Genomic DNA, 23,565 nt, shown 5'->3' with positions numbered 1-23,565 from the left:
CCATTTGAACACACATTTTTATCGTTATACCTACATACGTTGTAATCTGCTAATCATTATTTAAATTATTAAGTTAACAAAAAAAATTAAAAAATATTTATAACTGTGGAAATCACTGATTATATGATTAAGTATACATGACTATACCCTGTAGTAAAAAAATAGGCATTCAATTATAATCGTTGTTAGGTTGTTAATTAATGTAAATGAGTCATTAATATATAAAATGGACTGATAGTTCATTGTAAAAATAATAAAGGCTTGAATCATAAAATCAGTCGCACAAAAAAATATGTGTGATACATTTTGTCAAGAAAAATGTAGAATGTTCATTAGGCGTAAGTACTTAGTGCATAAATTAATACATGTTGTATGCATATTTGAACTGTCATGTTTGATGTAGATATTATACCTATAATTATAACCATTCGGTACTCTAAAGTCTAGATAAAGGATGCATTTATAAATATATGCAACTATGTTTTCACACACACGTAAGGTTAATTACTTACGGTTTTAATTTTAAAGTTAAGATCCTATTAAAATTTTCATTTTCACATTCCCTATTGGAATACCACCAGAGGCGCACAGAAAAAATGTTTATTTTTATTGATTTTTAAAACGACTAGAAGGGACGGGTTAACAAATTCAAACGGGACTGCCACTGACTTCCACATCTTCTATTAGATTCTAGTCGCTTCAACCGCGGAATACCTCACTTTTCTATGTCCATTCTCCATACCCAGACACTCCGCACTAGATTGAAACAATAACTACCTGGTCTGGAGATATACTTAACTAAGTGTTTTCACCTGCGAGTTATTACGAGCTGTCGCATCCATAATTGATAAATAGATTGCGCGTGGCTTAATGGTCATAATTATTAGTATCGTTAGTGTCCGTTTGTGTCGTACGCACTGTTTTGGATGGCTCAGATAGTTGCACCAATTTATGAGTGCCGCGAGTCTTGCGTAATCGTCAGTCATGATGTCCTGACGAAGAAGTAATATTCCATGGTACCTACTTTTTACTACCTAATTTTTATTTTTCCGTTTCTCCCCCCTATCTTGTGTGCGCGCCTGCATACTATGCATAGGTACATAAAACAATAACAATACAGTAAAACACTCATTCGTTTTATGTTATTTTGTTTAGTTTTTACCCTTTTTTCTATCAGATATTACGTAATTTTGATTCCTTTATCTAGACTAGCCGAAATGTTAATTGTTAACCTGACAAATGATAAACACTTTCACTAACCATTTTCAATGTTTTATAAATACGCATTAGGCTATAATATATTCCAAGCACAATAGTAATTATATATTACCTACCTACTAAGAAAATATTTTTATAACGGAAAAATATACTCTTATATCTGTTTTAAAAATAGCAATTTTCAATATAATATGCGATTGACATAACTGTATATTACCCGCTTAGCGTCAAGACAAGGATCTCCAATTGAAATCCTGTTGGCTGGATGAAAAACAGTTATTTTTCAATCAATATTTTCAGATTCATTATTCTCAATTCATTCTAGTAAAATTTGTAATATTTAAATCATTCTTATCAATTCAAATCATACAACCAGCTCTTATGAATTATAACCCAGTGATTAGCTATGTCTGTGACCACGTCTTCATCTTCCACTTCACTTCAATTTTTAAAATTCTGGTTTTAACACGAGTACATTTGCGCGAGCTTTAGGTGGAAAGCGTGTTACGTATCGCGTCAACTGTCTACAAATTGTGCGTTAAATATTTTTCACCGGAAGCAGTGTTGTCATATTTTAAACTACACAGAACAAATTTGTTTTGAATTCTCCAAAATTATAGTATGTTTGGCTTATTTGACGTAAAATTATAGTGTAATAATATACTATTATACATTCGGTTAGCAATACAGACGTGATGTTGAAAAGATGTCGATGGGTGATGGATTTACGTGCACCGAAAAACGGCCATTTTGCCAGACAAGCGCAAACTACGCATATATTATTGCGAGGTTGCATGTAAATTGTACGTACCTATTACATTAAATTTCACCGAAGCACAGTTCACAGAGAGCTTTCTTATCGGAAATAGATGACCGTATACTATACGCTCATCTCTATAGCACCGAGATGAAAAAATACGCGTTGTTCATGGAGCATTGCAGACAATAATGTTCCAATTTTACCCAACCTAACCTCTTTTATTTTGTTAACTGTCAATTCATGGTGGAACTGCATTGTAGGTATTGTTGCTTTAATTTAATAAAACGCAAATTGTTTTAAAAAAAATGTATTCAGTTGAAAATGTCCCTCTGAGGCGGACGAAACCGGTCCTAATATATTGATTAAAAGTGGAATAAGTAATACAAAAAAATGCGTTTTATTAAATTAAAACAACAATACCAACCTAACCTAACAAAAAATCCAGTGTATCGGCTATTTTCAAAATTTGTTGTCGCTGGATTCCTGTAACCGACAAGAATCGTGTTTTATTTAGACATGAATTTTATCTTAGTACTATACGACCCAAAAAGGTTTGACGGTCTTTAATATACGACCATATATTTCCGATACAACATTTCACGGTGAAGTGTGATACGGCGAACTGCATACGTACACATTTCCAGACACGGTATTGCGATGCCGTGTCCGAATGTGGAAAGGGCCAATGCGTTACTTTGAATATTGAATGAATATGTTATATAACTTCAACAATTTTATTTATTAGAACAGTTGAGTGCTTTATCTAGCGAAATATTATTTTTATTAAAAATCTCAAAAAGGTGAATTATTGTAAAACTTTTCTTGACTTATGTACCAACTGATTACTAAACATTTGCATATTATATTATATAAATCCGACTTATTTCACAGCACTATACCAAACTCATTATTGTTTTTTTTTATACAATACCTATCAATATTTGATACTTAACAAAGACTTAGCTTATTTATATAATTTTTAATGAATTTTCAATGTTATAATATTAAGTTTATTTTCTAGGCACTACTATGTTATTATAGAATATTGAATTATTATTCATACTAGTCGTTCGTGTTAATTATTTGGTCTAACCAAAATATCTCATAGAATTAAACCAATGATGTTATGTTACCTTTACCTGCCTGCCTATTATTATTATTAATAATAGGTATAGGTATAAACATGATCCTTAAAGATTGTTTTATTATTATATTTGCATTGTGATAAAGTTATGTTTTGCCATAATAGTATGTTACCGCATTAGTAATAATTATTATCTATTAGGGTTCGGATATATAGATATTTTTAAATATAATACAACCTGTTGAGAATTTTCGAAAACATTTTTGTTAATTTATACACTGACATTACAAATATCTTGAAATTTCTTGAAAACATATTGCGTCAATATTATTAAAGGCCCTTTTTATATTTTCTCGTCAATTAATTTTCTTGACAGAGAAAAGTTTCTATATTAGAATCAGATGTAAGGAATTTTCCGGTACAATATATAATACTTTTCAATGAATAAATAATTACAAGATAAAAAGAACTTTTTATATACCTACCACGTTTTTAAATTTTCTGTTGAATCATATAAACTTGACAATTATATGTATTAATAATTAAGGACAAATAAGGCAATTGTCAACAAATCATTTGTTTGCTATTTTGCAACAAACAAACAAATATAGAATTCTGAAATGTCATTTTGATTTCCATAGTAACGCGCGTATATATTAATAATTTAGTTGCTTGGACCACCTCCTTAGCGACCAATAATAGTGGATTGGATTACGGATTTCTTCCAAAATAACTTTTCATACAAAACAGAATTAACTGAAAATGAATTCAATTCTACCTAAAGATGGCTAAAAGTATTAAAAGAATGCATTGGCATCGTGTTCTGATATATTCTGAAAGTTTAAAATGTGTAGCTAGTCGGGAAGTTAGTTAAAAATCGATTGCAAGAAAAAACATAGTACTGAAATAACAGACTGTTCTTTAAAATAAGACGGATAATCACCTATAGGAAGTCAGTTAAATTTGTATGACATTTTACAATTCATATATTAATTTGTATATAATTTATTCATCACTTAGCTATAATTAAATTATTTTCATAATTTTTTCCATTAAATTCACTTGCATTGAAACTTTGATTGGCGTTGTATGAACGATTTATGATGAACTGATAATGTTCTGAACCCTAACTATTATTATTATCAATTTATGTAGGTACCCTTAATCATAAACATTAAGTGTGCTTCATTTATTATACCCAACTATTTATTTTATGTGAGACTTAATAAAAAATCATTATTAACTGACATATTTTTTTATTTCCTACTTTATATTATAGTAAATGTTTTAAATTATGTAGGTAATGTAGGTATACGCAGGGAACACAAATTTGTACTGTGAATATACGTATGTATATAAGCAGTGCTCGAAATGCACCGGAACCCACCGGAGTGCAGCTCCGCTTCGTAGAATCCTCAAAACTACCGTAATCTTCTGAAAAAAATGCCATCCAGTTTGCGAATTATTATTAAAATAATTACACTAATTTACATTTTTTAATAAAATTTAATAAGAAACTTGACATATCGTACGCCCATATTTCTACAAACAATAATAAGACTTTGTGTTGTTTTGCAAGTAAAGATTTTTAGGCGATCTTCGTAATTTATTTATCTATTCAATTTCGGCCTGCAAATAAACTTTTTGTATTCCACATAAAAATAAATTCTGTTAAAGCAACACGTAGGTGCTAACCAAAGTATTACCCACACTAATAATAATATTCAATGGTTGAAATACATACACACGAATGCATCTTTAGTTGCCTCAAAATGGTTCACGAAATCTCCGCGATTACCGCGCTCCGTCTAGTGGAAAAATTAAGTTAACCATTAGAACCAAGTAGGCCATTTGATAAAAAAATCTAACTGACTTATTTTTATAAAATATACATCAAATTATTGGAAAAACATTGTTAATATTTTCGGAAAATTATCGGGTGCTCCGGTTCGTAAAAAATCCATTACGAGCGCTGGCTATAGCTTAACTAATTAATCATATAAATTCTGATTGACGTGAGTTTTGTACCATTCCATAGGATTTGGGGTTAGTATTCTCGGATTCGCCTTCCGACATCTTCAATGTATGTGGATATTGTATGATAAAATTAATTTAACTAATTAAACGATTGTAAATAATACGTCATTATTTTATAAGTACACGGCGGTGACATCCCGTGGGGGCAGACAAACCACGCTAGCTACCAACTTATGTATAAGGGTTTGAGAGTTTTTAGGTAATAACTGGGTTCTGTCGCTGGATACCGAGAAGAGTGGTGTAATGCCGTGGAGAAGTTTGCCAGACCGCCAAATCATCTCAACCCTGTCACGAGGACATGGGGTCTCAACGAAGATGGGAGAATTGAGTTCTATGCGCAAAACTATGGGCATTTAAATTGTTAGCGATATGACGTCATAACCTGTAGGTGTAAGTACATAGCTGCGCAATCTCGTCCAACAACAGTGTACCGCCACATTCGTATTAGATTCTGATGGGTGGACTATGCAATCAGAATTGAAAGCACGCTTCCTAGTGGCAGGTCAGACAGTCGAAAGTCGACTCTTAACTTTAAGGCCCATTCATACTTCGACAGTTGGATGGTGTCAGGTATGCCAAAGCAACCGGTACAGATACTTGCGTCTGTATTCCATTGTAACCACCGCGGTTGCACTGTATCGCGATGGGATTATTTAGTTGTTTTTACCTCTATTAGGTACCTACTCTAGGCAATAGCGATACATTCCAATCGCGGTGGGTACAATGGAATATAAGCGCTACAGAATATTGGTCCAGGATAGGGAGATATGGAGGAAGGAGGAAGTTCTTGGAGGACACTAGGACACTGGGACACGATGAAGAAAAACACTGATACATAAACATAATACAAGTCAACATCAGGTTAGGGACTAATAATATTACTATTATTAAACATACCTAGCTCAATTTTCTCAAATCTTAAGTGTTGCCAACTGTACTATAGGTTTTAGTACCAAACTATGTATCTGTACTATAATTTTAGTCCACGCAGTGATAGGCATGGCCCCCACAAGGGGGGCTGACGGGCTCTAGCCTGGGGGCCCGGACTCAACGGGGTCCCGACGTGACGGGTTGACTAGATAACTGAGATAAACACACACCACAAATTTACTCCAATAGTAAAGAAAAAATCGCCTGTGGCGCTATTTTATTGCATCTTGACGTGATTGTACGATGCAACTTTTGATTATTGTGTGTCAATACTCAATAACTCTTTAATTCAATTATCCACTTTTTATTAGATCTGTATTGAAAAAATACAATAAAATCGTTAAAATAAATTGAATACCTACCCTTCATTTTATATCGAACACCATGTTGGAAAACGCTACAATAGAGCGTAACACTGTCTTTAATCTTAGTGATAGGTAGAGAATAGGGAATCCAATCCCGGGATCCCGAGCTATTTTCGATACCTATGAATCCCGGGATTGGTAAACATAATCCCGGGATTTCGGGATTGATTTTTTATCAATTTTTATGGAAAATAAAATAAAAACTAAAATAACAGAAAAAATACTTTTAATAACAAATAACTAAATTAGAAATAAACTGAGTTTGATAAAGTTGTATTTATACCCATATGTAAGTTGCCGATTCATTTTATTTTTTCACATAAATCAATAAAAATGAGAAAGATTGGAGTAAAACAATTCTTCGCACTTTTAACAAAGTAATTCCACCATGATCTTATAAGTTTTACAGCAGTTTCATATTTGGCTGATTAATTAGATTTATGAAGCAGAAAGGCCATACACCAACCACGATATGCTTTACTATTTTAAATGTAGCTAACTTAATTAATGAGTTTTTACTACCAGAAACAGCAATCTCATATTAAATTCACATTATTATTTATATCACAATATTATTTCAAGATTTAACAATTAACATAATTAACAATAATAATTACAAGATAAAAAAAAATTTATATACAACGTTTTTAAATTTTCTGTTGAATTATTATACTGAATATGCTCAAACTTGTACTTGTATGAATTAAATAAAAAACAAACAAACAAACAAATATAAAATACTGAAATGTCATTTTGACATTTCATTTTGATTTCCATAGTAACGCACGTATATATTAATAATTTAGTTGCTAGGACCACCGCCTTAGTAACCAATAATAGTCTTTAACTTTTTACGGATTTTTCTGAAATAACTTTCTATACAAAACAGAATTAATTGAAAATGAATTCGATTCTGCTTAAAAGATGGCTAAAGGTATTAAATGTATGCATTGGCATCGTGTTCTGGTATATTCTAAAAGTTTCAAATACACTAGCTAGCCGGGAAGTTAGTTAAAAATCGATTATAAGATTTGTACCGGACAAACAACCACCGGACAAATAAGAATACGAGCTAATGAAAACATTGTATAAAAATGTCTTAAATAGTATAAATTATACTAGATTTATTTTTGACCGATTTTATTAATGTTATTTGTAAATATAAAAAAAAATGTATTACCATGGAAAAAATGCCATGAAATGAAAAAATGAAATGAAAAAATTATCAAATTGTAATCCCGAAATCCCGGGATCAGAATTTTGGCTCGGGATTGGATTCCCTAGTAGAGAAGTCCGCTTCAAGATGTGGGGGCCATGGTGATAGGTATTGGTAATAATATGTACAACATAAAAATATATGGTACGACAGTGGTACCTATTCAAACTGTGCGCCGCGGCACTCTGGCACTGGTAGAGCGCCGCAAACTGTTTAATAATTGAATAAACCATAATGAGTTAAAAATTATTCTGAACGGAATTCGACCGGATTAATTTTGATAGGAAAACAAAAATATGTTTTCCAAAAAATAGTAAGTTTACCGAAGATAATGCGCACTTTATTTTTTGCAGAAATTTAACGTTTTAAAAAATATCCTGTTGAGTGACAAAATCATGGCAGTACTGCACAGCCATAAAAAGAAAAAGAAGACTCTGATAGGATATGTCAAATTAAAATTGAACGTCAGACGTTCTGTCGGATACTCCTTTATGTATATTATTTTCTAAACAAAATATAAATAAAAGCGGTTCTCATTTACCGGTTTGTTCGATTGAATAGTTCATAAACGTCAGAGCTCATGCTGACAATGACAACCTTCGAAGATAGACAGAAGGCATTATTCAATAAATTGAATGCAGCAGAAAAGGAAGCCAATTTCGTTGGAAAATTGAGCAGTAGCATAATTGCTTACGACGATGGTCCAACGGCAAACAGGCAAGTCATTCGCAAAACGAAATCAGAGTTAAAACAATTCAGAGGAAAAGAGAGTATTTTCAAACGACCCGAAGCACCGCTGTCGGATTGCTTGAGAGCACGAAATGTACCCGGGTATAAAAAGAATCCAAACAAATGGACCTGTTACAGTTTGCAAAACGTTCCAGACATGACGGACAGAAATAACGCTGAGGCTGCTGCCATTTTCCATAAAGAAACAATAATTTCGTACGAAAAGACAAACAATGAAGATATGAAACTTGACACACCAAAAAAATTAATTTATCGAACACCTGTAAAAGACACTCAAGGAAATATTCTTGCGATAGAAAGTCAACCAGAAAGCAATAGCATCAAAGAAATAACCTACAAAGATTCCAAAATCATTTTACCACAGTATGTTGTCGGGAAATCAGAAAAATCATCCAGACCGATTAAGAAACAAAAAACTACAAACGATGATGCAAAGACTACCCAATTAAAACTTCAGCATTTACATGACGACGATGATGATGAAGTTGATTGATTGCACGTATTATGTGAAAAGTTTTTAACACTAGATCAACATCTCAAATCAGTTTATTGGAACTGAATGAAAACACAAACAAATGTATTTGCCACCTGTCTACTTTTTATGTATCCAAATCTAAATACATATTACTTAATTCAAAAACCTTTCTACTTTATTTTGAATCCTAAATATGTTTTTTGTGACAATAATAATTATTTAAATCAGTCACATGGAATAGAAACTCACAATCTTTAATATAGCAAAAAATCAAGTTAAATAATATACATCTATCGATTAAGAATAAATTCCTTATAGGTATGCACATAAAGATCGGACCCCTCCCAGGAACAGAAAAAATACCAATAATTTAGGTAAATGGAATATTACTTCTTATTCTTTGTTACAAACTCATGGCTTGGATGATTTAGCTATCAAACAGCCTATGAAGGGGTTGGCTCCACTCTAGGCATTCTACGACACGAAAGATGTGTGGCCACTAGAAGGTTCGTAGCACTCATAAATTGATGCAACGATCTGAGTCATCTAATATTTGCTTTAATATGCCGGAACACGCGCAGACGACACAAATAGACACTAACGACCCTAATAGTTAAGACCGTTACACCACACATTCGATAATTATGAGTGTAACGGGTCTTCAAGTGATCACAGGTCTTGCATGTCATCGAATGCTGAAATGAGTGGGGCCAACCCATTAAAAAGCTGTTCCACAGCCAATCCGTGTCACGATACTCAGTCATGAGGTACTGATGAAGATTAAGAAGAAATAATATTCCTTTTACGTACATATTTTGTATTTTTTCCGGTTCTGGGGGGTCTGGACCAGAAGCCACCTCCCTAATTACTAAGATAAGACATTAAATTTATACACTTCTTATTATATTAGTACCTACCTGCTTATATTTTATTTATTTGTTAAATAAGATAACCAAGTACCTATTTTAATATTTAAAATAATTCTTTTGTTAACAAAAACCATTATTCTATTCTAACTATAATGAAGTTCTGCCACTTAAACACTAGGTTTCTTAGAAAATAAATTATATATTTCCTTCTTTCATAACAACATAAGTAATATTATTATAAAGACCAACGTGTGTGTTTTATTCATGTAAATTTAAAATTCGTAGAAAAAGATTTAAATTTTTGATAGAGTTTTCATTGAAACCTGGTTTTCAATGTATTTTTCGTTTGGCAACATCACTTGCATGTGAATTTCGGCTGGATTTCTATCTACATGTAGATATTTTCTACATGAATCTATTCGTTGACTTAACATAATCACAGAAGTTAATCAGTAAATACATCACATTGTAACTGTGCCAACAAATATTTTTTAAGTCATTAGAAGACATAAAATTCTTTCAAAAGGTGAGTCAATTTAAGAGGTTATCTCCGGAGCCCTTTGCCCCTTGCGTCTCCAATATGGCGTAGACACACTTGGCAGCGGATTTGATTGTGATTATTTAGCAAGTCCATGCCAAAGCTACGCTAGTGCTATGCAGTACGCGATGAGAACATCCGCAGAAGTTACACGTATATATTAATAAGAAAATGCAAGAACTCGTACTGACTGTGTTCTCCATAATTTCGTTCCTGTTTGTGTTGATTTTGCTAGTGTCACTCGGTAGGTCAATAGGCAGCGTTTAGTTTGATAAGATCGATTTACCGTAAAAAAATATATATTGTTGTAGTTCTTTTAATAAACGTTCTATTCTTACTTCCGTATTTTAGGTTGGTTTCTGGTTTGGAAGTGTTTTCTGTCCCGATTTCGCTTTGTCCGCGAACTTTTGGGCGGTTCGTCAGAATCTCAAACTGTCACTGACTTGAAAGACGGCAGAAATCGTGTGAAAAAAGTTCGCCGGGAGTAACCTGCGAAGGAAATGTCATTAGAATAAATTAAGCTAAATGTAAGTATAACGATATCCGTTAAAAATACATTCATTCTACGTTCTTTCAGATTGTATTTTGGTACCTACATCAAAGTAGCATTCTGCCAAACTGTCATAATATAATATGAAGTGCACGTATCAATATCTTTCATTTGCAAGCCAAAGAGTTGCAGTGCATACCTACATACTGTAATGTAATTTATTATAAAAATACAATAAATATAAAAACAGTATGGTTTCCACATTATACTAATAACAAAGTCAGGATTAATTATTAGTACCTAATTGTATTGCATAGACTTATAGCATTTATACACGTGCATAGATTTACTTACACCAATAGTGTGTATTTAAAACTATTAGCGCCTGTACACATGCATGGAATTACTGTCGGAAATAGTGCTTTTTTAAACTATCGTGACAATAACTGTTTACATGTAAAAGTGCTGACTGTCTCTCCAATCTCATTCTTCAAGAGTAAGCGAGATGCGATGTTGTCATTTTATACTACTATTTGACAGGACGTATTGAAAATCGGTTAACATCAAAATGAGTAGTTCGTTTTTTTACCGGCAGGTTCGCCATTATCGTTCTACTACGTAGGCTCAGATCTTACATGCGCATAAAAAATCAGCACAGTTGAAAAGCTTCCAAACTTGTTTGATTCATGCACGCAATCTTGCCAACTTCAGGATAATACATGTTTCCCCATACAATTTCTTACTGTACACAGTAAATCCATGCCTGGTAAACGGGGTATATTGCTATATTAACTGTCTACACGTAGGTAAAAGTTCTGACTGTCTCCCCAATCTCATTCTTCATGAGTAAGATGAAGAATGAGAAGACACAATATTGTCATTGTGGTACTATTTGACAGTTCATCGATGGCCGCGCAGCTTAAGCGTTGGATTATAGCGTCGTGGGTTCCAGGTTCGAATCTTGGTCTGGCAAGTATACATATTGTTTTTCAATTTGTGTATGAGTCAGAGTATGGACCTAATAGGTTGAGCAAGTGGCTGACATCCATTTCTTGTAAAAACAAAAATCTGTCAATACAAACCTCCACTCTGTGGAGGCCCATATGAGCTTATTCAGATCGGACATAGTAAAAAAAAAAAAAAATGACAGGTCATGAAAATCGGTTAACCTCAAAGTGAGTGCGCGATGTAGTTCATTTTTTTACCGGCAGGTTCACCACTATCGTCCAGTCCAATTGTCGTGTGAAAATTCAAAAGCCTCTGAACTTTTTTGGTTCATTCTTGCAATTTACATGATAATATGTGTACACGTGCATTTATCTGTTATGGCCGCGATAATAATATGTAATGTCAGCAGTAAATCCATGCACGTGTAAACGGGGTATTAAACTCAGTCACACTACCCATGCGGCGTGCACCTATGGTATCCATTAGCATACCGAGGATGGTGCGTCTGTTTGATATTTTTAAACGGTATTAGAATTCCCACGAAGCTCAATCGGAATCACATATTAACATATTATGAAACCCAACTTTTTGAAGGAAGTATGAGATATCGTCAATAGGATTGATTAACCTAAACACTACTAAACTGACATGAGGCGTCTGCATTTCAATTTTATCTTGTATGACACTACATCTAAAATATAAGTCATCATTATCATCACCAGCATTTCAACCTGGTATGTGCCCCCACAGCCTAGATCTCCCGACTATCTTTTTTCCTTCCAGTCTACTGAAATGAGGCCTCTTAGATGATTGAGTTCTTATTATCCTTGAGATATTCTTCTCTCTTTCAATTCTAAAGCATCAGAGGGTTGTACAGCACATAAATCATGTCTTCCTCGCCATGTGTCGTGTATATAATGGCTCCATAGACCATTCTTAATTCCGTCCTATTAAAGATATATAATTGCCTCTCATGATCCGTATGTCAATGTGGGCACGGTGAGGATTTTGTAAAGCTTTATTTTAGTATTCTTTAAGATAAGTTTTGATCTGAAGTGTATGAAAACAGAGTAGTGGTAGAGGCGCGACTTGAAGACGTCTTTGAGAACGTTGAGAAACTGAAATATACCCTGGCATTGGAGAATACAGATGGGCTCAGTAAAATAGTAAAGTTTTTCAACAGAATTGGACAATGGGTCTTCCCTCATAGAAGAAATGGCGATATAACAGTGGTTGCGGTCGCTTCAATAATATTATTTTTAACAGTTTTAAGACAATAATTGTCTTGAATTATTCAAATAATATTGTATTCATTTATATAAACATTCCAGTGAGTGAACGTAAAATACTTTAAACTAAATGTCCAACCTATTGTATTTTGGATTGGTTACGTAAGATTATTGTAAACAGACAGATGTCTGCAGGACAACTTTGGAACTTCATTTTCCAATAGCAACAAAATGAGTTAGCTGGTGTTTATTCAATACTAATTTTTGGTTGCAACTACCACGTAATTTTGTGAAAATCTCCGCAAAGCAATATTATTTATTTATCGATGACCCTTATTTGACGATAATGTATTGGCTATAATATCAAATTTAAATTATTAACATAATTATTACTATTCAAACAGATCGACTCATTTAATTTTATATATTTTAATGACACGGCCAATACTTGCATTGTAAAAATGTATGAATTTTCAACCTCTTTCGAATCGAGATTAATTTTTACAAGCAATGAGTTGTTCAAGTCTATCACTATAATACTAACATGGGAATATCTAAATCTTTGCAAACTATAGGGTAGGGTAGTTTAATCTGATACTGCCATTGAAAATGTTGAGGTTTTCATGAGATTTGAGATTCGTTATTATACTGATTTTCAGTTTTCTAGACTTAAGAACTATTGGACCGAGACATCTGAGCAGACACGAATTTTGTATTATAAAAGAGGTTATTTTATTCCAGATAACGAAAATATATAAACATGAATATCCGGTGTGCGCGTCCGGGTGACCTGATGAATATGCAACATTGCAATCTTCTCTGCCTTCCCGAAAACTATCAGATGAAATATTATTTCTACCATGGACTGTCGTGGCCGCAGCTAAGTTATGTAGCAGAGGACGAAAAGGGACACATCGTTGGTAAGAGTCTACAATAACTGATTCTACTCCAATGGTTGTGTACACAGTGAATCGAAACAAGCTACAATGATCGAACGCCAAGGTTCATATTGAAATATAACATTTATGAACAAGAGGGAAAACCATTATTTTTACGCGTTGTTATTTGAGTTCGACTTTTAATCTTACGCAGTGGAGTAAACATATTTAGGTACAGTACGGAAATGAGGAATACACCCGGGATGTAGCCGTCAACTTCTCAAGAAAGCCAGCAATGGGCGGTGCGTGTCGTTGGCGTAGTGACAAAATCATTGAACTCGGTTATTGAGAATACAGCGCCAAACACATTTTGAAAATAGCCGTTATACTGGATTATTTGTTAGGCTAACCTAACTTAAACTAACCCAAATAATCCAGTATATTGCCGCTGTATTCCCAATAACCGAGTTAAATGATTTTGTCACTACGCCAACGAAACGCCCCGCCCACGACATGCCCTGCCCTTTGCTGGTTTTCTTGAGAAGTTGAGGGCTACATCCCGCGTGTATTACACCTACTGTCTTTATTTTTTATTGGCTCTGCAATCCGGTGTGGATCTTGGCTGTCTCACGACGAGGTTTCGTAGCAGATATCAGCCACATGTTCTCTAAACTCTTTCTTTAAGCACCAAGGTGCATGGTTGTTACATCAGTCCCGTGCAGCTTCGTTTCGGGACAAGGAAGTGTGAATCTTGCGTAAATCTTTTAATTCTGATACGTTTATAGCATCATGGAAGGCGGCCGCGCACAAATCGCGGCTGCACATACATGACCGGTGGAGATGGAGTAACTGAAATCGTTGTTCAACCTATTAGATTTTTGCTATAGATCCAAAACTATTAAAAACGTATTAAGTATTGCACCTTGAGAAATCATTGAAAATTGCAACCATATCATCTAACAAGCCTTACATTATTAATTAAATTAGTTTCACAAAAACAAGGTTAAATATCGCACTAGTTTTATGTGCTCTCCAAGACGATTGCTTTTCACTCAATTTTGGCCTAAAGAAACCGAAAGGTTTGATACACATATTTTAATTGAATCTGATTTTTGTGGCCATAAAATAGAAGATGCTATATTTAAAAAAGTAACAGAGGACTCAATAATATGTACTTATTACATATACATACAAAAAATTATTTTACATTTACTGTGATTAAAAAAAATAATAACGTTGCCGTGCATGTGTCTTCCATGCTCGCCTCGCCTAATGTTTGCGGTGTGTATGGGGCACAATGGTAACAATTTTACCAAAAGCAACGTAATACACTGCACCCTATCAATTTGTAAGGCATCGCACAAATAAAAACTTACAATGTTATGTTGAATCTCAGTACAATATATAATTAACGGAAATAAAAGTAAATAATACATAAATGTGACAGATGAGGTTATATTATATAACATTTATATTATTGTCATTTTTCAGGTTACGTCCTAGCAAAAATGGAAGAGGATGGTGAGGACAATAAACACGGTCATATCACATCTTTAGCCGTAAAGCGGTCACACCGTAGGCTTGGTCTTGCGCAAAAACTCATGAACCAAGCTTCTCAGGCTATGGTCGAGTGCTTTCAGGTCAGTACTCTAATTTTACTTAGCTACCCTCGTTTCCTATAACCCATCTCGAAGATGTTGGATAAAACATTCTCCGACTGATGGAGCCAAAATATACATTTGAAGAGCTGCTAGAGGGATTCATGGACTCACATCCATATGTGCTTGTGTGTATAATGCATATGTAAAGAGTGATATCATGTCCGTTTCTGAAGTAATTGGTCTCGGGGTTCAAATGCTGGGTCTAGGAAATTCATATTTTGGTTTTTAATATTTGTTTGGGTACCTAATGTTTTGAGCAAGTGGCTAACATTTCTTGTAAAAAAAATATGTAAAGCAACCTTCATGAAATGACTAAGATCAATATAGGATTGTAGTCGATGATAAAAAAATTATTCAAGAAGACATTTAAATTAGTTAATTAAGTCATTTCGTATTGTGTATAATATGTAGCAAATTTCTAAACTAATATCGCCATCGACTGTGGAAAGGAAAAAGGACGTAATCCACACAAATCAAACGTTTTTGTTATGGTTTTGGTCAAAGTTAAAATACAAAATAGACGTAACTTTGAAGTGCATGATAATTAATTAATAGTTTGGTTTTTATATCCCTAATCTGATATTAATCATTGAATTAATTCAAAAAAATACCCACAAAAATGATGGTTAGTCGTTTTTCCCACGTCATTTCCTCCCTTTTTTAATATTACTAGCTAAATTTAGATAATAAATCGACATTTGCATCTTACATCCTTTGAATACAACGTGTATATAGCCGTGTACAACATTATTATACAATAAAACCTATTTTATAATAATAAAAGTGTAAGTGTTAAGTTAAGCAGAAAATCAGAAATCTAATGCCCCCCCCCCCCATTTGGATGTTATTTTTATTCCATTGCAAACGTTTTCCAATAGGTGTATTAATAAAGATATGTAGGCAATTTTACTGAACTTCCTATGGTGGCATGCCAAGTGATTAAGGACACGATTAAACAACTTGGTAAATTCAAACGTAATTATTAATTACGTTTTATACTAAGCTCAATAGAATAATTCTATAAAGTAAAACTTTTCTTACTAAAAAGTTTTTTTATTTATATTTATTTTATGTTTTTGTCTCCTGAACATTTTGATGAATGTACTTACGAGATACTGCATTTTCGACGTTTCAATATATATAATATGTCCATTTCAACAAAGTTTTAGATTCACTTAAGTGTTATTCCAGTATTATGATACATACATACTATTTTATTGTTATATGTCTAATTTATTTTTGAACACCTTTCATTTCCAGGCTAGGTATGTGTCTCTTCACGTAAGGAAAAGCAACAGGGCAGCTTTAAATCTATACACAAATTCATTACATTTTAAGATCTTAGACATCGAACCGAAATATTACGCGGACGGCGAGGATGCCTACTCCATGCAGAGGGACCTCACCACGTTTGATGACACCAGCGACGACGAACAGCTCATGGAAATCAAATCCCAATCGGCTATTATTTCGCAGTGTTGAATATTCACAATAGAATAACGATTCATTAAAATTACACATTATGAATATTACGTCTGTTTTACATTAATAAAAAAATATTTATACCAAATTTTTGAAATTATTTTCCCATTTAAACCCTGTGATTAAGTGGACAATAGACCAGCCATCTCTAAGTCCGCACAGATTTAAATCCTGCTTCTGCCAATGTTATTTCAATGAGTTTGATCAAAAATGTCGGAATTGCATTTTTTACTATTTTCACTTAATTGCATGTAAAATGATGAAATCGAAAAAAAAAACAAAAACTCAATCAATATTATATTAAATAAGGCGTAACTAAAAGAATATGATTCCAGCATTTAAATTAATGTGTCATTAAATTTTATTGAAATTGTACTATCGTAAAACCCCCTAACTTCGCCAAGTGTCCCTAACTTCACGTAAATCAATTAAACACTAGAAACTCGTGTTTTTACTATTGTACCACTTTAAGCCATTTAGGCGGTTTTAAAGATAATATTCGTCCTGTCACCACAAAATTTTCAAACCACCATTATTTTCGTAGTGTTTGTGTTAGTACCGTTTTTTCGAGTCCAGTTTGAAGAGATTTTTTCGGAATACCTCTGAACTTTTGCTGATTTCTATAAATCTTGTAGAGGTAGGTTCTTCATATTTTTAATATAATTATAGTGATATAGTCTGCTTGCCAAATGTAACGTGTGATTTCCGATATTTATAATAAAACATCAATCATTTGAGTATGCAATATCAGGTATTTTTATGGTTTTTAGACTAAAAACTATTCATCACCAGTTAACAATTTTTCTCATATTTCCTTTACTAAAAATTTACTATCTAAATCAATACATAAAAATGATTCTATAATGCTTTGGGTTTTGGCAGCCCTAGCGTAAATTGGTAGGTTGTATGAAACAGTCATTGAAGTGATTCCTATATTCGCCAAAGTAGATATTTTTCTTTAAAAAATGTCAAATTGTCTCTACCATAAGACCTAAATTTGCATAACGTCATTTTCTAATATATTTCGTGAATATCCATAGACAATAATTTTGTACTGGACCTACTAAAACACATTAGGCGAAGTTAGGGAATCGCATCTATACAAAAAATTGTGATTTATTGTATTATTTAGTATGAAAAGAGTGTTACTTCAATAAAAATAAACACTATCATTGTGCATTACATAAGGTCTATAAAACTTCATATTGGTGGCAAAACGACTTTCTGTTAAAAAACCGGGCAAAGTTAGGGGGTTTGACGGTACTGAAAATTTACCATTTTGCAGTTCCGACTAGGAGGTGTAATGGTGTAATCTCAATAACAAACTCTAAATGTGGGATTGTAGAAATCAGGTATGTTTGTACGGCTGACAATTTAGTCAAAAGTTGATTGAAATTTGAATTGTTTTTCATGGGAATTATTTTTTGTTAGTCATTTTCAAAACATGCTATTTTCTCAATGTGCTTACGTGCCAGTTTATAATGTCGAGTCTCAGGTCTGGCAAATACACATTTTGTTTTTAAATTTGCCTTTGGTGTCAAGAGTATGGACCTGTTCTAAAAATAATAATTTGTTAATACAAACCTCCACTCTGCTGAGGCCCATATCATTCCTATTAGGATTGGACATGGTCAAAAAAAAAAGGAGTTTGGGTCCATAGCATGGACCTAATAGAATGAGCAAGTGGCTGACATTCGTTTGTTGTAAAAATACTTAACTTACTTAAATACAATACTTTCTTTAGCTACGATATCAGGTACATATAGATATTTTTCCTTTCGATATGATGGCTCTACAATCAAGACTGCATGTTCCCAACCCCCCTACTAATGAATAGATTTTGTATAGATACTTTTCTTTTGATATTTCATGATTATTTTTCTGACTGATTTCTTTTCCAGCTTTCATGGTGGGCGGTAGGTGTTTTCAAAACATTTTCATTATGTTTTCATAAAATTCCCCGTGACATTTCCAACAAATATATTCAACAAATATACAGCATCTGCCTCAGGGATCTCATTAATAATTTATTTAATTAATTAAATGTAATTTCATCAGACTTCATGCTTTTATGTATGCAAAGTATAAATAAAAAGATGATTTAACTATAGTAAGATGTTTTATAAAGATTTATTCTGCCAAAAGTCTGACATTAAATATTTGGTAAGTAATTATTATTATATACTCTAACTACTTTATAAAGTAAAGTTCCTTCCCTACATTATAAATCACCATTACAGTGGAACCGGTGGGCGGTTAGAAAATTTTACTACTAACAGAGATACAAAAATGGGCAGTAGGTATAAAAAGGTTGACTACCCCTGCTAAGCTATACAAGCACTTTCCTCCAATTTTGCATGATAAATTTTATTTCTGCTTCAATTCATATAACTCCATGTAAGAGCCGCGGAGGTTTTTGATTTCCACACTTCTCCGGTAGAGGCGCTAGTTTATCGAAAGATCGAAAATAAATTGGGTCTTACTTTGTTTCAAAATGAATATGTTGCTGTTTTAGAGACAAATAAATAATTATTGAATTAATTTTACCTACTGGCAACACTAACAATTAACTTCTCAAAAATCGTATACTGCAAAATTTCTGTAAAAAACAGGAAACAATCCGATCATCATCATAACGAACTAAGTTGAATGATTGGACCAGTTCGGTTGGAAATCATGGAACGAACATTTAGGCTACATCTATTATCTAGAAAAAGGTTTTTCACAATATCTTTGGGAATAAGGGCTAAATAATCGGAAAAGACAGGCTATATTCATATAAGTAATTTAATAAGCTCAATCATTCATTATAGCTAAAATAAATACATTCATTTTGTATTGATTAATTATTGAGAAACAAAAATTAGCACTCTTCATAATAATAAAATGTCGTACAATATTGATTGATTAATGGATTACGCACACATAAATAAAGATAATTAACATGTCACACTGGTAAATAATCTCAGCTACCCAAGATTTAAAGTAAAGTTCCACAGTATTCAAAACAACTATCTACTTTCTATTCTCCCTGTTGCATAATTAAATCTATATCATAGACATCGGAATCACTGAAGAATATAATATTAAATACATTAGATGGACATTTAATTAAAATTACTGAGAAGCTCCGGTCAGACAGTATGATACTTTTATTATATGTCTACCAAAACATAAGAATAACAATATAAAACAAAGCATGAAGGAAAGGTATTATAAATGTCTTACTAAAAAACAAAGCGAAGGAATATGTAATATAAAATCATACAAAAATGTAATCTAAAATCTAAAATATAATTACATAAAAAGAATGATTATGATACATATCTCAATTTTTTTAGAATAAATAATTATAATTTATGTGGGTAGGTTCAGCTAAGGATTGCAATACCGAATGAAAATACTAATACCAGTATTTCGATATTTCCTATTGAAATATATGGAGAAAAACAGAATATCCACATTAATTAAATATTTTTTTTTTATTCAAACGAATCATTCACAAGATTTAAGAATGTAACATTCTTTTTATTGAACATACATAATTTGAAAACAACCAATAGAAAAAATCTTTTTTTGAAAAAAAATCCAAACCCAACAGGATTTAATATATCTATTATATTATAAAAAGCTTTTTCAAATATTAATATTTTATAGTATGTGGTATTGCTGGTCTCCAAGGGCCTTGAAGGGTAACGGAAGTAAACCAGACATCGCGTAACGCAACAAAGTCATGTTAAACCTTTTATGTTAGTTAATACACTTTCACTACCGAATATATCGGTATTGTCCAATTTATAAAACCGGTATGTCGGTATCGAAAAATACTGGGATACCGGTATTGCAACCCCTAGGTTTAGCCACTGTATTATAATGAAAACTTAATTACTATTAATGCAGTCTGTAAAATAATCATTTCACCAATTTGAAATGACACTAAATGGTCTTTGCACTCATAGAATTTGTTCTATGTGACGTCATACAGATGTCAAACAATAATAAATTGTACAAATCATACAAATCTGGCAGATAACAGGAAAATGTCGAACTGTGGAAAGTAAAATACATAGTCACCGCAAACAAATCATACTTTTGACAAAACTGTAAATCGAGAAGTGTCAAAATTCAGCTCTAGGACACACCTAATTAATACACAATATGGACCCATGAATGCGGTGAGGTTATAGTGAATAGTGAGTTATAACAGGAAACTGGTAAAAGTTAATTTTTCTCAATATGACTTTAGCCGAGCTATGGCATGAAACTAGTGCTAGTTATTGCTCATACTTGGAATGCAATATGGTAAACTGTTTGAAGAGAATGATGATTGTTGCATATAATATCAATATAAATATTAAAATAAATATTATTCATTCACTGCTGACCAGCTATTTACCACAACTTGGTCAGTGCTAAAGACACGCCTGGCGTGTAGAAATTAGCAAGATAATTAAATGTGGTAATTAACTGGTCAGCAGTGAAAGTATATATATCTAATGGCCACACGCCAGGCGTGTTTTGAGCACTGACTGTGTTAAATAAATAGTAATGCATAATTTGAACGAAATATGCAATCGAAAATCTTTATTTATAAGAACAGGTTACAGCATTGCAGATAATCAATAACTAGCCCTACTAACGTAATTCGCAATTCAGTGCCACGGTCTGTATATAGCAGTGGCGAAGGGTGGAGGTAGGCTGTTAAGATCCGCTATAAAAATTGCACATTAAACTTTTTCAGACATACATATTTGTTTTCATTGAAATAAGACTACAATTTACAGATAGTGTTGGTTAGTTTTTAAAATTCAATTAAACCCTGATAAACCAAGCCATAATAGATAATAGTCAAAAAATACATGCCTATCTATAAAATATCTAAAACTTTGCAATTAAATCATACATAACTTTCAATATTTTATAAATAGAATATTTTTTTTTATTTATTATAGTTTGTTTTAGTCAGGGCTTAATGAATTAAAAAAAATAACCAACAATATGTGTTATATGTATATTTAATCCAACGAAAACAAATAACTATCAATGAAAAAGTGTGCACAATTTTGTCGTATTGCCCAAATTAGACCAAAGCTATTATGGTTTCGTTTAGGCATGGTTTAATTGATTTTTAAAAACTAACTAACACCATCTGTAAATTGTAGTCGTAGTTCAATAAAAACAAATACATATGACTAAAAAAGTTTAGTGTGCACTATTTATAGCGAATCTTAACAGCTTACCTCCACCCTTCGCCACTGGTATATAGTCAGCTTCGGCTGGAGGTCACGTCTTGACCGGAGTTGTAGCACTATTGTCGAAAAAGTGAACAATACAAAACAATAAATTGGCACTCGATTTTGAAAAGATATTGATAAAATAAAGCATACAAGAAAAATAACAATATTCATTCTTAAATGAAACACACTTAATACTAAAGGGTTTCATATATTTTTATAGACGATCATACATATTTTAATATAATAAATATGTTAGTTGATAATTATTGGAATCACTCGGAAAATTCAAAGTCTCACTTGTTTGGTATACCTATTGAGACGCACCTGACAAGTCACACATTTTTCTTTTTATTTATCCTATATTATGAATAAACTGCTTTGTGGCAACGCAGTATCTATGATGACAACTAAACTTAATTGAAACCCTCTTTTTGTTTCGCTCTGGTCTCTATGCACTTTGGACTGTATGAATCCCTAGCTGCTCTCACTTATCATAAACCTCGCTTATTGAAGTTTAAAAGCAAAAACTATCACATATTAAATAAATATTGACTAATCATAAATACATACTTAAATACTACAGTTATGAGATATTTTGTCGCATCATTACTTTGAGCCAATGAAATTATACAACATTTAGGAACACAACTAATAAAAAACTCATAACACATTATATACTGTGATTTCTCAAATTGAAAAAAGATGTACATGTTTTTGTTTTATCTCAAGATTTTAAATTCAGTCCATGCCAAATACATTATTAAAGTTGTGTAACCTTTCGTTAGCTGTTTTGCATATCGCGTGTACTCATAAATCCGGAATATGTCTGTACGCAAAACTCATGCTATTATGAATAACGATCGAAGCGGAAGTGAACAAACAGCTTTTCAACCCTAGACGCCAGTTGATAATTTTTAATAGCTACAAACTAAGGAGGCCAGATATCTTGTGATTACGGGACATGTTTAATTTTTTTAAACATTTTGTCCCAATATTACAAACGTACGCGATTATCAACAAAAATCTATATTTAATATTTTTCAACATTGCAACACTGTTGCATTTAATAAATGTTTGTGGAATCTATTACTGAGTTAGGAATAGAAATAGATACGAGACAAATTACCTCTTCTGTTCTAAACAAATAGAAATATAAATTCGGTAGCCACTTACTCGCATTATCTATGCATATTTCTTTTGTTGTTTATGGTAAATTCACAATAGACAAATGGTCGGAAAAGACCTGATATTATTAAAATGGAAAAAAAAAATATTTATATTGCACGTACATAACTAGATCAATGTAATATACATAATTTTCAAACCACCAGAAACATACCTATTACAAAAAAAATATATTAATGTAAACATATTCAATAAACTACTATTACTGCAACA

At 32.5% G+C, this 23,565-nt stretch overlaps 2 protein-coding genes across 4 annotated transcripts; both read left to right on the top strand.

The window, feature by feature from the left end:
* Positions 1–8,061: 8,061 nt before the first annotated feature.
* Positions 8,062–9,000, top strand: LOC147063322 (uncharacterized). Its single transcript, XM_085959382.1, has one exon. It carries the CDS (start codon positions 8,191–8,193, stop codon positions 8,851–8,853), a length of 663 nt encoding a protein of 220 aa, XP_085815508.1. The 5' UTR covers positions 8,062–8,190; the 3' UTR covers positions 8,854–9,000.
* A 1,061-nt stretch (positions 9,001–10,061) lies between these two features.
* vnc (GNAT family N-acetyltransferase vnc) lies at positions 10,062–17,018 on the top strand. 3 transcript variants are annotated; one of them, XM_085959384.1, is made up of 5 exons: positions 10,062–10,230; positions 10,594–10,769; positions 13,651–13,829; positions 15,279–15,427; positions 16,709–17,018. In XM_085959384.1, exons 3-5 carry the CDS (start codon positions 13,670–13,672, stop codon positions 16,928–16,930), a joined length of 531 nt encoding a protein of 176 aa, XP_085815510.1. In that variant the 5' UTR covers positions 10,062–10,230; positions 10,594–10,769; positions 13,651–13,669; the 3' UTR covers positions 16,931–17,018. The 3 variants fall into 3 exon arrangements, with proteins under 3 accessions (XP_085815510.1, XP_085815511.1, XP_085815509.1); XM_085959383.1 differs by lacking the exon at positions 10,062–10,230 and adding an exon at positions 10,267–10,486; XM_085959385.1 differs by lacking the exon at positions 10,594–10,769.
* The last annotated feature ends 6,547 nt before the right edge of the window (positions 17,019–23,565 follow it).

This window comes from Rhyacophila brunnea, unplaced genomic scaffold (genome assembly GCF_057557595.1).
Source record: "Rhyacophila brunnea isolate RB1 unplaced genomic scaffold, BYU_Rbru_1.0 scaffold_9, whole genome shotgun sequence".
In the NCBI taxonomy this organism is placed as follows: Eukaryota; Metazoa; Arthropoda; class Insecta; order Trichoptera; family Rhyacophilidae; genus Rhyacophila; species Rhyacophila brunnea.
The sequence above is the reverse complement of the archived record's forward strand: the minus strand, read 5'-3'. Positions and strand labels throughout refer to the sequence as shown.